The following is a 13,854-nucleotide window of genomic DNA, read 5'->3' on the forward strand; positions in this document are numbered from 1 at the left end:
TTTGAACCATACAGAAGAGGAAGAAATGGCATACAATGCAGGGAAAAAACACAAGCAGCCTGGGAGCTCGTTCTGGCCCCCAGGGAGGGACCTGTCTCCGCACACACAAGGCGCCTCCAAGGCTGGGAGTGCTGGGAGGAGCAACCAGCAGTAGCAGCTTCAAGAAATGCCCATAACTGTTGTAAACTCTGAAAGCAGCCCAGGGCTTTACTCCGAAAGGTGACTTCTTCAGTACTGTAAGCTACACTTCGAGAAGGAATCCAGTGTAGCATCCATTCTATGTGAGAGTGTTTAATCAAAGCCATTGGGAAAGGAGTTAATTGTTTAAGACTGAGATATAAAACACACTTCAGGGTTTCTGATGTCACCCCCCACAGTGATGTGTGGGAGCAGGATCTAGACCTACTGAGAAGTTTCAGCTCAGGCTAGGAAGCACAAGAGGCCACATCCATCATGGGGAGAAGCTCGGCCAACCATGTGTGGCTTTTGGAGGCAGTTGGGTCTGAAAGTGCTGGCATTAAGCACAGCAAGCTGCTTGAACCCTCACCCTGATGCCCTATCCAGCACAAATCAGAGGTCTGATTGCTTTCTCTGTCTGCCAATGTGAGTAAGGACACACTGTGGCTTAGAGGGCTGCCACACCATGGGCTGTATAGACAGGGGTCTCTGGAACAGAGAGCCTCTCACAACCCCACAGGCTGTAACGCTAGGGAAAAATGGACTTGCTGGATTCCAAAACTAAAGATCCTGGAAAGAAGCCACTCATTCAAATATACAGAGGAAGGCTTTTGTTGCTGTTGTTTTTGTTTTTTGTTTTTGTTTTAAACTCTTCAACTTTGGTTTTTTGTAGTTTGGGGTTGTTTACTTTTTCCATATTTTCTTTCTTTTTCTTTTTGTTGTTTTCTTCTTTTTCCTCCCTTTTCTTGTTATTCTTTGTGCTACCACCATCTAATTCTATTAATTTTTTCTATCTCTTAATCAGATCCTTTATCTCACTTTTCTCTCCTTTGCATCTTCTATTACTTAAGTTTTCAAACTTTTCTACTTTCATTCTCCCATTCCCAAATGCTCTATCTTTACTAGTACAACTATTACAATTTATTAATCTTTATACAGTTAATTCTGTGCTGATCGTTGGTGGAGGGAGAGTTGTAGAATTAGTAGATGTTTACTGTATGTCAATATTTGGTTTGTCTCAATGTTCAATCCTGGGTCACAAGAGCAAAGCAAGAGGCAACACAATCCCAGACTGAAGATATGTTACAAAGCTGTTGTGGTAAGAACAGCAGGGCACTGGTGCATAAATAGATGTGAGAATCAGTGCTTAGTATCTTGACTGCTGCTTTGCCATGCCTTAATCTGCTTCACAACTTTTTCGCATCTAGGTATCTCCCAGAAAGAGTTAAAGACAATGATACACTCATACCCTCATCTATAGCAGTACAAATCATAATAGCTAAATCTTGGAAGTGGCCTATACATCCATCAACAGATGAATGGATAAAGCAAGTATGGCATTTATACACAATGGCCTACCACTCTGCCATAAAGAAAGATAAAGAAGTTATTTGTAGGAAAATAGCTACACCTTGAGACCATAATGTTAAGGAAATAAATTAGAGTTTAAATATCACAAGCTTAAATATCATATGGTTTCTCTTATATGAGAAACCCAAGGTGCATATAAGTAAAGTGTAAAATAAAAGATAGATAATAGGAAATAGAGAGATAGATACTTTTGCAAAAAGAAAGGGAACAAGAAATGGAGTAGGGGAGAAAGGGAGGAAAAGAAGATGGAAAAAAGAATTAAAATGAGTTTAAAGCCAGCCTAAACTACATAGCAAGACCCTGTATCAAAAATCCAAATAAACAAGTAAATAAAAAGTAAAAAATAAAGTTTACTCAAGGCAAAAGAAAAAGTAAAGAAGGAGAAAATTTATACATATGCAACTCCCCCCCAGGAATGTGATCATTTATGTACTGCAAACATGCGTCACTTAAAAAGCTTCCCACTCTGTGGTTACATAGACAACACGAATGGAGGGATTCACTAGTAAAACTGGTTTAGTGTCAGTGATTTAAAAAAATGCTTCTCTATAGTAATTCCTCAGCACCTCTGCTATGTAAATTTGTGTTTTTTAAGTAGTCTGCCTGACAGCCAAACCAAAATTTTTGGAAGAGTTGAAGGGTCTGTTAGGTGCTTGGAATGAAGATTAGTCTCAAGAGCCCCTTTTTCTTGATAGCTAAATATGCTCCATTCTAAATATTTTAATGAAAGACACAATTTAAGTTTAAAACATAATTACTTTATACTGGGCAGATGTTTTATAAGCCCCATAAAAGATGTATCCCCTCTTGTGGAAAAGGATAACCGGAAATATTTACTGGTAGGATATACTAGTGGAGCTAGATCAGTTACTTGAGTCTAGTTGATGATGGGGCTGGAGCAGACATGGCCACTGCTGCAGGTGTAAATAGACTGGATATGGAGAGATGTGATATTAAACTTTCCTACTGGGATTGGGTCACATTCATATGATGGGTAGGTATCCACTCTGGCAGGCGTGATACTGCGTCCATGGAGTTCAGCTGAGAGCTATACTAGGTCTGATGTATGCATTGAAGAATTCTCTGAAGCCAATCTTCCAAAAGAAGAAGAAAAGAATGTGTCAGTGCTCATGCTCTATCTGGGAGCCAGAGCAACCTGATGTTGCTTAAATTGAACCTTTTGTCCAGTGGAAAAAGAGGAAAAGGTGTATCTAATAACATCTAAAAAAGAGCTTCCAAGATTATGCAGCATCCTTAATCATGTTATGTTTGTTTCTGCAAAGTTCCTTCTTTTAAATTTGCTGCCTAGAAGGCCTTTGCCCACCATGAGGAAGACTTCTGTTCACAATACCAAGGCACTTCACAAGGCGATTCTCTTTTACTAAATTAAGAAATGAATTGTGGAGTCAGTTCTCGTCTTCATGACTTTCTCATTGCTGGGACAAAAAACCTGACACTCTCAAATTAAAAGAGGAGAGGATTATTTTGGCTCACAGTTTGTAGTGGTTGCAGTTTTGTAGTGCCTTGGCTGGCTCCAAGGCAGAGGGACGTGGCAGAAGCAGTTTATGACATGGCAGGCTGGAAGCAGAGGAGGAGGAGGAGGGAAATATATGTATATATTCTTCCAGGTCATGCCCACAGGAACCCACCTCTTCCCACTAGGCTTCACTTCCCAACATCATACCCAGCTATACATCTGACTAATCCAGTATCATACACCTATGATCTAGTCACCTCCCCCAAATCCCCATCTATGAGTGCCTAAGGCTTGGGGTAACATCTAGATATAAGCCATGACAGTTCTCAGTGACTAATCACTCTTAGACTAAGTGCATACAATCTAACTTCTAGGCAAGTTGATATGAAATGTGAGCCTAAATGACCGCAAACTTCTATTTGGTAAACCACCTTTTTTAGAAAAAATGCCACAAAGTATGTGTCCTGACGCTTCCATTTCTGGCCCATCACCTCAAACACTATTTCTGTTCTGCTGCTCTTATATAATTTCTTTCTCATGCTTTTTTTCAGCCAGTGATCTAAGTCTCATTAGCATTTAGTAGCTTTGATACAACTATGCAAAGCCACAATTTTGAACTTCTTTCTTTCTCTCTTGTTCCCTCTTTCCCTCTCTTCCTCTACCTCTCTTTCCCTCTCACAGTCTCTCTCTTTCTTTTTCAATGCTGTGGTTGCAGCCAGGGCCTTGCATACGCTAGCCATATGTCCTACAACTGAGCTGTACCCCCACTCTGACCTTTCCTGTTGGCGACTCTTCCACCATAAGAATCAGCATCATGTACAGAAGGAATAATATTACTCCCAGCAATTTCAGTTTTTGACATGTTTCCTTGGAACACTAACCCTAGATTTTGTCCTTGCTATTTTATTAGCTCTTTCCTGGTTTCTCCTAAGGCAGTGATCCTAGCAAGTCATTGACTGACAGTATGATCTATCATTTTACTAAAGAGCACAGATTCTGCTCCAGATTGACTTTGAATTCTGGCTCTGACTCTTGCTAGTTGTGTGATCTTGAGAGGGTCACAAATGCCTTGGTTTCTTCATCTGTGGAACGGAGATGGTAACGGAATTATAGGGCTATTGTGGCTGAATATAACTACTGTTGTGGCTGGGGAATATTGCTCAGTAATAGACTTTTGAAGCTCCCAGCACCAAAGGAAAAAAAGTTACTGCATCTAGCACACAAGTGCACATCATGTGATAGCTATTATTGTATTATTATTATTATCATTATTATTATCATCCCTTCTCTGAGGAAGTGAAACCATAGCTTCTCAGTTGTTTGGGTGGAGAGATAGTAAAAAGGTACGAGGAGAAAAAGTAGGTTTATGTTTAAAAACATTTCATTTTACCACAAAGGGAATTAGCACACTTACCAAGTACAAGTGATCCCATGTTTTGTTTTTGACATTTAATGTCAACAATTTTAATTCTCTACCATTATGAGTGTATAATTTCTATTTTCTCCATGTATGTAAATCACTTAAGCCTAATTTCTTTTTTCCTCCTGGGAAGTCATCAGAACTACCTTTTTCCTGATAATCTTCAAAGATTCCGAGCAAATGGCAAGCAAATATTTACCAGGAAAACCAAACACTGGCAGTACTCAAGTTTAATAAAAAACAGAAGGAAAACACAACCAAAATTTTACTGGAATCTGAGTTAATAAATAGAGACTGCAGAACAAATAGCAAACAACTACTTAAATTATATCAGAATAAATCTGGGTTTCTAGTCCAAAACTATTATGCTATATGATTAATAGCACTAACAAGACACTCATTACACATTAGAAAATCCTCTAACCAAAGCTGAACTTTGGTTTTACTTAATCTTCAGGTGAGCATTACTGAAGTTAAGGTACAGAAATTCTCTGGATGTGCTCATTAAAAAGAGAAATAATAATAAAGATATATTATTGAGTATTTTATAAAAGCCCATACAAATAGGGATAAATGAAAATATAGTATTGAGATTTGTCCTTACATCTTGTTGCATTCTGTTTTAAAATTTTCCTTCCAGTTAAACCTATTTCTTCATTTTGTTCCTGGAGTAAAGCCAAAATCAACATTGTCTCTATTTCTAATCAAATAATGGAGGGGAAAACCCCAAACAACCAACAGCACAAATTCTGAATGCAGTTAGAGAACCCTCGAGGCCGCGTCTGGACCAAGTCTGAGCTGTGTCTCTCATTTCTGACTTTGGGCAAGTTATTTAATGTCTCTGGCATTTGTCATGAATGTGGTAGTGCTAATTTATTTCACAGGGATGATAGTAATCATAACTCAAGAGATAACCATTGTGTTATGAAAGCGATCAGGGTGGTGAGTGGGGAGACTTGCAACTTGGAAAATAGATTTAGAATTACATCTTCTTTCCAATCTCTTTATATTCTGAATGAGTGGGATGGGAAATAAAAGGACAAAAGGGGAAATAAAACAAAAGGGGAAATAAAAGGACCTTATTATAATTTTATTTCACAAATGTTTTTCTTTATTTCACCTATTTGGGGATCAAAGGTACTTAGCTTTTTAAGGTTTTCACTGTCACTGGTTTCCTATTTTTTATAAAATCTAGTGCTAATAGTATTTATACATGTTATGCAGTATCTTATATAATATGTTATGTAATTAGTGATATATGTATATATATATACACACACACATGTAGAATTTTATATATATAGATGAGCAGTTTAAAACATACTTTCACTTAATTAAGAGCCAGAAACACACTGGATAAAAAATTTTAAGCTCTTTATGTTTTTAAGATAATTTATTCATTTTGAAAACAATGAGGATGATTCCATAAATGCATAGAACTTGATGAAATGTAAGAAGTAATTCTTATATTTCAGTAGCAATAAAACAAAGCCTGGAAAGCACACACATTTCATGACTTGATCCTTGACTCCTGAGACTCTAATCTGACAGTTGGAAATGAATTAAAATAATGATCTGTTCTTATCTCAAGAAAAAGGTTTTATATTTACTGCTAATTCTTAGCTGCTCCTTTCATCAATGAAAATGACCAATCAACAATCTATTAAATATATCAGTTCTTTTCCATCAATTTGAGTTGGAGTCACAAATAAATAGTATTTATATCATATTTTTATACTGATCTCCTAGGTAAATGTGACTATACTTAGTGGAAGTCTATTTTATTCTTTAAACAAGTAATTTCTCCTTCTCTGAGCCTCGTGATTTCAAGCATTGATGATGTTTAGCTGGGTGATCTTACTTCTTTTCCTTTCATTGTGTTTTGATGGTGTGTTCCCACCTCAGAGGATAATGCTTTCTACTTCTAGCAGTCCACAACCTTAACCACGCAGCACCTCGTCCACCCAATAATGCTTTCTGGTTTTAAAATGTTTTATATGTCCTATAAAAATATTTTTTCTTTTCCATCTTAATTTTCTACTTGTTTATAATGAAACAGTTATTCTTGTTCCTTATTTTCTATAACATTAAGGAATTTTGTAATTATACAATTATAACTATGTGATTGATTACACTCTCCATTATGCAGAGGCAGAGGAGGATTTCTTTTTTTTCTTTCTACTTCTTACTATTTGAGCTTTAGGACAAATTTTGAAATTAAATAATTAAAGGGTAGAAGGGTACAAACAGGTTTTTGAAAGCATAGCATATCTATAATAATTTTGCTGAATAAATATATTTATTTCCAGCTGAAAACATTGGTTAAACTAATAATTCGTTATGAGAGAGCTATGATAATGACCTTAGCCTATTGAGATAATTAAATTTTAAATATCTTAGGCACTGAGTTTTTTAGTTATTTCGTTCTGTGTTTTATCAATCTAAATCTCTTTTACAACCAAAATAAACTATCACACACTGATAAGTCTTTTTGAAAATCATGAAAATTTTTTTTCTTAGTTATTGTTGAGAGAGTAGAAAAGATAGGGGCATCCGATTAGGGACATCCAATGAATGCAATAGACACAAAAGAACTTCATCTCTAACAAGCAACTATAAAACTCAAAGGAAACTAGGAAGCTCTAAAATTCTACTTTATGTTTGCACATTTGCTTCTCATCCATTCAACAAATATTTTGAGTACCTTACTGGGTTTAATTGTGATCACCCAAGGTATGTCCTAACTCCTGTTACCTGCAAATGCAATCTCATCAAACTGTTTTCAAAGGCTGCACAGTTCGTACTGTATCATGATCTCTTTACACAGGACCGAGTTCGATTTCAGTATTCTCAATCCCTGCCAGCACTTTGCCTAGCATGTAGTATGCATTCAGTAAATGCTTTTGCGAAGTATGAATGAACTGAAGTGCCCGGAGTGTCAGACAGGAGTGGCTTTGGGAATTGCTAAATTCAGGAGGGGCTGTGGGGGTGGCTATAACTATTCCAAATAGCAATTTTATATAATAGTAAATAAGTGAAAGAATGAACAGTGCTAAAGTCTAGGGAAACTTGTCTTTTCTATTTTGATAAAGAGTAGTTAATTTAGAAGCCTTACAGTGTAGCAGAAAAAATGCTCTTGATATGTTTCCAATTCAGATAGGAAATTTATATATATACTTATGTATATATATATATATATATATATATATATATAATAGTATAGTATAAACATACTATATAGTATATAGGGTTTGGTTAGGTTGCTAAATTGTCCAGGCTGGGTTAGAGATCTTCCTGCCTCAGACTCCGTGAGTGTTGGGATTGCAGGTAGGTACCACTATGCCTGCTTTACAACAGGACATTGAAGAGTTGAGTTGAGAGAAAGAGGGAGACTGGGGGACACGGGACTCCTCTGTGGAAGCGCTCAGTAGCCTCAAAGAAATCTGCAGAGATGACACTGGGGAGCCTTGACTGGTTGTTCTTCCGAAAAAGAGCCTCCTCTCAAAAACAGAGAGGGAGAGAGGGAGAGAGGGAGAGAGGGAGAGGGAGAAGGGGAGAGAGAGAGAGAGAAAGAGAGAGAGAGAGAGAGCGCTATTGAAGTTAAACTACTTCTTCCTTCAGAGAAAATCTCCTTTAAAAGAAACAAGCAAAATATTGGTTACACCTGTATTTTTCATGTGGGCATACATAAATGAGACTCACCAACCAGCCGGGTCTTTGGAAGAACGACCCGTAGGGACTCCTCGGTGTCATTTCTGCAGATCTCTTCTTTGTGGCTGCTCAGTGTCTCCAGAGAAGAACCCGCATTTCCAGCCAGGATGTCGGTGGGAGGAGGCTGGCTGCGGGTGGAGAGCCTCGTGGAGAAGCGGGCTGAAGCCTTTTGGAACCTGGTCCCCCCTGCCCTCCAGCGCACAGGCTGCCGGACTACCCTGGGACTCTGCTTCGGCCTCAATAGCAAGCCAATCTAGGGAGTCAGTCTGCCCGTCTGCTGTCTCGGGAAGGCAGCACTCACCTGGCCACCCAGGACTTAGGTGAGGGCTGATGCGGCCCCTGCCTGCGCTCTGCCTTGGAGCCAGCCCGCGGCCCTACCCAAGCCCTGGGCCGGCCAGGCTACTGGCCAGCTCCCCTAGAAGCCCTTTGTCATCTCACACCCAGGGTCTCTTCCTCTCCTTTTCTGTTTGACTTTGTCAATTTGTCTTTCACATTTTTCTTTCCTTTTTTTTGGTTGGGTTTTGTGAGAAAAGAAAATATAAACTCAGATTTTTATCCAAGTTAAAGCCCACAATTCCTTCTTAACACTTAATTTCAAACATATACCAGACTTGTTTTTCTGTGGAGGTAGAAAGTGTGTGAGTTCAAACGGACTAGTTTTATGGCTAGGAAATAACATTCTCCTCTCCAAAAAGGGTTTTACTTCCTGGGGAATGATTTCGGCAGAGGCAACAATTGCATTTTTGTGGGCATCAGCACAATGAATTAAATGCTGAGGCTAGAACAATAAGCACAGTATGGCCTTTGTTTTCTAGATCTTACTGTAAGGTGCAAAGGGAGGTAGAGAATAAGAAAAGCACTAACCAAATGATAATTCTGTCACCTGGCACAGTGCCTAGAACATAGTAGGCATGCAAACAGTATCAGTCCAGTGAACAATGGATAATGCAAAGTAGTGTTATGGGATTAAAGTGGAGGAAGTGATTATATATGCTATCTTGAGGGGATATCTGGAGAAGTTTAGTTCTACATTTAATTACACATGATTTCATGTACCTGATGCAGATAGCTTTAAATTCCCATTTCACTATTTATTTTCACTTCTTCTCCAACATATTACCTAACTGAGGCAACTATATTTTTCATAGCAGCTGATGGTCCGTAGCTTCCTGCTAACACTGCCAGTTCCAGGACTGCTTCTGCTTTTGTGCAGCTGTGTCTTCTCTAGCTAAGTTAACCGAACATTCTTTTGGAAGAGCATATGATTCGGAATCCAGTCACAGCCATGTTGAGAAGCGGGAGTGGTGTTGGATTGAGAAGGCCAAGTTGCAGGACTTCTCTGCAGCCCATTTCCCTCTGTGTAGCAGGAGCAGAGTGACAAGGCGCCACAGGGTGCTGATTAAGGGCCCTGACCTTGTTGAAAACCCAATTGCCAGGTCTTTCCTATATCAGTTGTGTGACCTTTAAGGAAGTGATTTAAAGCTTTTGACTGATTCACCTACATACACCTCCCTTTTATGGATGTTTGTGGGTTAATTCAGATGATGCTTATAAAAGGCATAGTATCATTCTAGGAAGTTATAAAAAAGACTCAATAGTACAACTGTGTGAAGTAAAATTATACACACACATCTAGCATGCCCTTTAAAACTCTCTAAGAATTTACATATTCTCAGAATTTAGATTATATTTTAAAAATTCTTCCCAAAGTGACAAAAAAAAAAAATTCAAGTGACACTCCTCCGATCCTGTGACTATTCTTATTGGCTCCAGAAGACTAAGAACCACCTACTCTCTTGGCATAGACACAGAATGCTTTTTTTTTCTTTTTGCCTTTTTTGAGACAAGGTCTCGCTATGCAGTTCAGGCTGGCCTTGAGCTCACTTTGTAGCCCAGGCTGGTCTCGAACTCAGAACAATCCTCCTGCCCTCAGAACAGCCTCCTGAGTGCTGGGGTTACAGGCATGCGCCACCATGCTCAGCCACAAAATGAATTTTTGGTCTATTAAATTCTTACCTCATTTGTTCTCAAACTTTGCTAAACTTTGGTCACTGAGTTTAATGCCTGAACATGGAGATTTTTCTTAAAGCTTGTAAAAGTTCTCATGAGTAGCAAAGTTTATGTACCATTTCTTCACTTACATCCAAGTAGGGAAAGTTCTTCATGAATAGGACTAGTGATAAAGGGGTATAAGCATAAAAATAGACTAACAAATCATTCAGTTAATTTCAATATCTTTTTAAAAGCAGAAATCACAGGGATAAAATTTGTTTGAAGAGTATGCAAGTATTTTCTGTCCATACCGGATTCCTGGTTTTTAAAATTTGTGAAAACTCACTCTTGTGGTAGCATACAGAAACTATCCCAAATTTGAACAAAATTTCTCACTAAGACTAATAACTTTGATATTGATTTTAAGCGTTGGGCATGTAAGACTCTTGCCTAGAATGTGCAAGGTCCTGGGTTTGACCCTGTGTGTAAAGTTAATTTTTCTCCAAATTTTAAGCAGAGCTTGATATTTTATATTAATCTTGTTTGCTTTGCCTAAACATTAAGACATCAAGAAAAAAAGTGCATATCATCTACTTGTTACAACTTTCTTCTTTTAAAAATAAAAATAATCTTCCATACACAAAATGAATTACTATTAATTTATCACTTATATGCCAGGGTACCTAAAAATTATCTCAAAGTTTCCACAACCCTGTCAGGTAGTAATAGCAATTATTATTTCCCTTTTCTAGACCAGGAGCACTGTAGTAAGCTGCCCAAGGTCATACAGCCAAGATGTGTCTCAGCCAAAATGCGGACCCAGATCTTCATGCTTACACAGCCTGCGCCTGTTCCACTCCATCAGCCAGGAAGCACATTAGGACGCTGACAGAATGAGAGTTTCTTTTATATTTGTGTCACTGAACAAGTACCATTCTATTCAAGGTTAAACCAAGCATCATTTTGTGAAGGCAGGAGGCTGGTAACATCTGTGACAGTTTTCTAGGTGACCTAGAGATTAGGGATGGCCTGCAGCCTCATTGGACCTCCTGGAGCTACTTGAGTCTAAATCCAACTCTGGCTTCATGAAAAATTCAGAGTTGATATGCTGACAAAATTCTAAGCTGGGGACATGGCTCAGTGGTAGAGCACTTGTCTAGCACTTGAAAGGCCCTGTCAATCTCCAGTACAAGGGGAAAAATAGTTTTAAAAATTGTTTTTGTTTTTGCAGTTCTTTCAGTGGGGAAAATGGCAAAGACACTTGGTTTCATCCTTGTTGCCACTGCTCTGATAACGTTCGGGGGAAGCTGGGTAAGCTGGTGGTGGAAACCACTATCGTGTGCGAAATGCCTGCTTTGAGCTAGGTTTTCTTTTATGTTGCAGAAATCTTGTAGCCACTTGTCACTGAAAAAATCAACTAAAAATGGGGGAGATGAAAGTTTTGTGGGAGCACCTGGTACACAGAAACACTGAGAAAATATTAAAAAGAATGTTTTTAACTAAAAGCCCATATTTACAAGTATTTTTTAATTTGCTGGATTATTTCCTTTTTTATATAATATTAGGAACTTAGTAATTAGAATTGACTTTGGACTTTCTAATATTAACACTATTAGTGTAGACTATCCAGGCTTTTTCCTCCTCCCCCTCCTCCTCCCCTTCTTCCCCCCTCCTTTCGTCCTTCTCCTCCTTCATCTTTTTCTCCCCCTCTTCTCTTCATCCTCCTCCTCCCCTTCTTTCCCCCTCCTTTCATCCTTCTCCTCCTCCTTCATCTTTTTCTTCTTGGCAGTGTGATATTGGGGATTGAATCCAGAGACTTTGCACTGAGCTCTCTACCCAGCCTTTTTTAAACTTCTTCAATTGTGAGACAGTGTCTTACCGAGTCACTAAATTGCCCAGGCTAGACTTGAACTTCCTATCCTACTGTCAGCTTTCCCAATTACTAGTATTACAGATGTTCATTGATATCACACCCAGTTTACACAGATTCTATAAAAATAATTATAGCGAACTTGTGTCTTCCTCCAAAAAAAGAATAATACATCCATTTACTCAAAGTTCTGGAAAAAGGAAAACTCATAAGTTTAAATAACCCATACGTGCAAGTGCAAGACTGGGCATACTTGGCTTGTACAGTAATCCCATCAATTATTTTTCAATTGCATTAGTGAATTATATTTAACAGTTTTCTACTACTGTTAAACACACAGGATTCAGGCACCATAAAATATTCTTCTTCACTTTTTAGCCTGTGTGACTCAAGGAGCTAAGCAAATCACTCTCAAATAGGATAAATCAGAGTGTGATAAGAGAGTTGTCTCAGTTACCTTTCTCTCATTGCTGAGACAAAATACCCAACACCCAAAGTTAAAGAGGAGAAGTTTTATTTGGCTCACAGTCTATAGAGTGTTCAGTCCATAGCTGGATCCAAGGTAGGCTGGCTTGGCTGAAGGGCGTCTCAGAGGACAGTTCATGGTGCCCACAAGGTAGCAACAGCAACAAGGACCTTCACAGCATCTTTCTGCCCCTTTTATCTTGTCCAGACTACTGGGAATGAGGCGGTACCAGATCAATCAGTGGACTGGTTTAGTAATCATATGCCCTTAATCCCAGCATAACACACTGGTTTCAGCCACCTCTGAAAAAGCCCCATCTAAGACTGCATGAGGCTTTGGGGGGACACCTAGAAACAGACCATAACAAGGCTACAAAGAGCAAGTAGGAAATAATCATAGAAAAATGGCAGATTCAGTGACTTGAGCTAGAGATGAGAGGGAGAGGCTTTTATCACTGCTTATTGCTCTGTGACTTAGTTTTGAGCTTGAATGCCATCCTGAAATCTATACTTTGAATATGGTTTAAGTCTGAGATGTAAGGTAAAATGTAGCTCTTTGATAAATCTGTATCTGGATATGACCAAAGGTGTTATAATAATTGGTTTCTCATGAAGTATATTAAAAATCTTCTATAGGGAGGCAGTATAATCTCCTTCTTTTATCCAAAATAATGTATCTAATTGGCCTATTGTGATGGTGTAGCAGAGTGCCTGGAATGCAGCCGGTCCTCAAATTTATTTATGGAGTGAAGGTTGTACATAATGATTGGAACAGGAAGTTTTATATATACATTATTTCCTAATAATATATAATATATATTATTAGGAAATAATAGTTAAAATGACTTTAGTAGAATTTCCAGCAACAGGTAGATGAGTGAGGTACTGGGGGATGTGAGTGTCTAAATTAGAATCCTTTATAAAGATAACCACATGTCATCTAATGAGCACTAAATCATTTTAAAAGCATATTTTACTCAGAGTCATTTAAAAGCCTCATTTATTTCAGAGGATGACATACTAGTGACACTATGAACTTCTGCAAGCACTTCACTGTAAAATGCATAGGTGGTATCCTATAGAGACAGAGAGCTTAGTTCTGAACTGGTTGGAAACCTGACTCCTCCTACCCACAAGGTATTCATGAAGGAGTCTTTCTATTTGGATGGAACTCACTCCTGCTTTATGTATTGCTATAGGAATCAAAGCTCCTAGCACACTCATTCTGATTATTATATAATATACTCTTAAGAGTTCTGCCATTCAGAAGCTTTAGCATGAGCTATGATTTCTTATTCTTCAAATGACAAATAGTATTAGAACTTTTCAAACCACTTTATTGTTGGAATAATATTCTTTTTTTTAATGATA

At 38.3% G+C, this 13,854-nt stretch overlaps 1 protein-coding gene across 1 annotated transcript in view; it reads left to right on the plus strand.

Moving 5' to 3' along the window:
- The first annotated feature begins 5,170 nt into the window (after positions 1-5,170).
- Fgl1 (fibrinogen-like 1) overlaps positions 5,171-13,854 on the plus strand; it is a 29,890-nt gene continuing 21,206 nt past the window's right edge. Inside the window, exons 1-2 of the mRNA XM_005412199.2 lie at positions 5,171-5,268; positions 11,380-11,459. Of these exons, the coding sequence (XP_005412256.1) occupies positions 5,199-5,268; positions 11,380-11,459 (150 nt within the window). The 5' untranslated portion in view covers positions 5,171-5,198. The remainder of the gene's footprint in view (positions 5,269-11,379; positions 11,460-13,854) is intronic.

Source organism: Chinchilla lanigera, unplaced genomic scaffold (genome assembly GCF_000276665.1).
Source record: "Chinchilla lanigera isolate Chin_1 unplaced genomic scaffold, ChiLan1.0 scaffold00151, whole genome shotgun sequence".
Taxonomy (NCBI): domain Eukaryota; kingdom Metazoa; phylum Chordata; class Mammalia; order Rodentia; family Chinchillidae; genus Chinchilla; species Chinchilla lanigera.